At 49.7% G+C, this 2,946-nt stretch overlaps 1 protein-coding gene across 2 annotated transcripts in view; it reads right to left on the bottom strand.

Annotated features, from left to right (window-relative positions):
- SCN3B (sodium voltage-gated channel beta subunit 3) overlaps nucleotides 1-2,946 on the bottom strand; it is an 18,630-nt gene that overhangs the window by 10,331 nt on the left and 5,353 nt on the right. For both annotated transcript variants that reach the window (XM_019509804.1, XM_019509795.1), the window contains exons 2-3: nucleotides 2,097-2,260; nucleotides 234-459 (exon numbers count right to left, since the gene is read on the bottom strand). In XM_019509804.1, the coding sequence (XP_019365349.1) occupies nucleotides 234-459; nucleotides 2,097-2,260 (390 nt within the window). The remainder of the gene's footprint in view (nucleotides 1-233; nucleotides 460-2,096; nucleotides 2,261-2,946) is intronic.

The following is a 2,946-nucleotide window of genomic DNA, read 5'->3' as shown; positions in this document are numbered from 1 at the left end:
TCAGATCCTGCACCCAAAGCAAGGGGACAGTTTCATCTCCGAGTTTAGCCAGACTATTGATCTAGTAAAGCGGAAGATAGGTCTGTCTGCAAATAACCCAGCAGCTAGCAGCTTCTCTGCCCCTCTCCAGGGATACTACTGAAAGACCATTAGTCTGGTTTGCAATAAACTTGCCCTTGATGCAGCAGTTTACAACTGACAGCTTAACTGACATTCCCTCCAATCCTTCGTACCCTCCTCAACCACGGTGAGGTGGATGAGTCTGGAGCTTCTGAAGAGTGGGCGGTGAATCTCAAACTCAAACTCCCGCGTGACATTACAGGTGTAGATCCCCGAATCGTTCAAGGTCACATTGAGCACGGTAATGGACACATCCTGCATGTCTTTACTCCCATTCCACTGTAGCCGGCCACTGAAACGGCTTGGAAATTCGTGGTAGGTTCTTCTGTACTCATAGATCTGTCAGGAAATATGGGAGGAAAGCTTTGATTAGCACATAGGAAAAGTGATCTGACTAAGATCATACAGCAGGCCAGTGGCAGAATCCTGTATCTCCTGGCTTCCAGCCCAGTGCTTATTCTATTAGACAAAATTGCAGCCACAAAAATGACTGGGTTCAATACAATCCCATTTTAAAAAATGGCCCAAATATGCCACAAGTAACATCTGCATGCACTGCAATGAACTTGTTACCACTTGCTCCCTTTCTATACACGCCTGTGAAGCTCTTTGAGGCTTTTGCCAATTTCTAGAGATCAAGAGTTGGTGTTATTAAAATGCAAATCCCTCTCCCTCCCTCCCATCCAACTCATTAGCATTTCTTGACGCTGGAAGCAGGTAAACCAATGAGCAAAAGGCCTGTGAAGCCTGAATTCCTCTCTCGCTTTTCAAAGTGGCCTTTTCAGATCCAAGCTCAAAGGATGGGGGGATCATTCTGTGTCTCATCTGCCACGAACTCTGCTTTGTGGAGGAAAGGAAGGATATTAGTGTAATTGATTGTATGCAGGAGATGCAGGCCTCCAAGGACTCACAGCTCCTATTTTTTCTACGCCAACAGTTGCTTCTTGTTCACTAGAGTCACATTCTTCTCTCTTGACTCATTTGGCTCCAATTTCCAGCCAGGAAGAAACTGAACACTGGGATATTCTAACTGCTTCCTGGGCCAGAGGATGGGATCACTTTCCCCATTAAAATGTCTGGTGAAGAAAAGTAAATCCTAGTCCCACTGATTTCAATTACTAAAATACTGTGCACTGCAGTGGGACACGATTTAACTTATAAATAGCAATGATGGAAACCAAAAGCATGCACTGTATGAATGGAAGATGCCAAAGGTCACTTCACATCTCTGCACCTCTATTTCCGTGCTTGTCCTTCAGGTTGTCTGTTTAGGCTTTTAACACATTTCGGGAAAGGCGCTGCTGCTGCCTGTGTGTACAGCTGCTAGCACAACGGGGCTCTGAGCTCAGATGGGGCTTCAAAGTGCCACTGCAATGCAAAAAATCTGTGCCTCGCTGTGCTGATCAGTGAAGGTGGGGAGAAGACTGTGAAACTTCATTAATGTGTGCCAAATATTGAATGAAAAAAACTGGATATTAATGCACTATAATTCAGGAATGAGGGGCATCATCAGAAACCTCCAAGTGGCCTTTGGACATTTTTGTCTTCCTCAAATCAAACGTAAAATATTGAGAGACTCGTATCCCCACTCACTTCTCTTTTCTTTACAATACCCTGGGTGCATCTACACGAGATGCTAAAAGTGCAGTAGGCCAATTCTACCGTGCATTATCGTGTCACAGTGAGCACCACGCGATGCACAGAATTAGCCTACTGCGCAATCGCGTCACGCAAAAGATGTGCATCGGCGTTACTGCGCAGTAGTGCCGATTACGGTCCATTAAGTTAGTACCTGTTTTTGCAGGTACTAAACTTAACATGCCGTAATTACAGCACAGTAATGGATGTATAGACATGCCAGCTGGGACCCAAAGGCAAGACAAAGCAATAGTAGCACTTGCCCTCATATATTTGCTGCCCACATTCTTCACGCAAAGGGCTATGAAAACAAAGAGCTAGGCTCCAAACATACGTACAGGTTCATCTCTCCCGCCTTCAGGCCGATAGAACCACTCGACCAGCGTAGTGGCGGTAACCTCCTCTCTCTTCATGCAGGAGATACAGAGCAGCTTCATGTGCGTTCCCTGGACAGCCTCCGTCTCCGACGGGACCTCGACACACACGGGAGAGCAGAAGCCAACTGGGAGCAGACAGCGAGCAGTAGCAGCAGACGCGAGGCAGACCAGGGGGGGAGGGGAGAAAAAAAAACAATCGACTGTTTATTCAGGTTGTTCTTTTATCAACCTCTCATACCTCCCAACGGCAAACCATTTTGTTCGCCGCTGTTTGCACAGACCATGGAGAAAAGTCTAAAATGGAAGCTCTCTCAAACTTGCTTTCTCCAAACCAACTCTATAAATAATCCATAACCAGTCATAATTAACCGCGTGCGACCGCTTCATGCCAGTTTACCTCACCAGCATGTGCTTTGCCACAGTTTTACCTATTTCCCCCCGCCACAGTATTTAATGCTGCTACAGAGAGGACGAGGCGCCGCGCGCTGGCGAACAGCACTTCGCGAGCGCCGTGTGAAAGACCCCCTGGGAGCGGGCACGGCGGCGCAGCTGCCCCTCGCCACGCCGCGTGCCCGGAGCCCCCCTCGCGACTCGCTCTCCGCGGTCGCCTTTGTCGACGGGCTCGATCCGCGCCCCTCAGTGCCGTCGACCGGGTTGGCGCGCAAATGGGCGCTCGCGTCTGGGTCGCGTCCCCTTCCTCGCGCCAGCGGGCAGCCAAGATGCCGCCCGGCGGGGCCGGTCCGCAGCATCCCCCTCCTGGGCTGCGGCACCTACCGCAGGCGACGAGCAGCAGGGCGGAGACGCCGCAGCC

The sequence above is a fragment of the Gavialis gangeticus genome, unplaced genomic scaffold (assembly GCF_001723915.1).
Source record: "Gavialis gangeticus isolate Ggan-Ray unplaced genomic scaffold, GavGan_comp1, whole genome shotgun sequence".
Classification (NCBI taxonomy): domain Eukaryota; kingdom Metazoa; phylum Chordata; order Crocodylia; family Gavialidae; genus Gavialis; species Gavialis gangeticus.
Note: the sequence above shows the minus strand (reverse complement) of the source record. Positions and strands in the feature narration are given on the sequence as shown.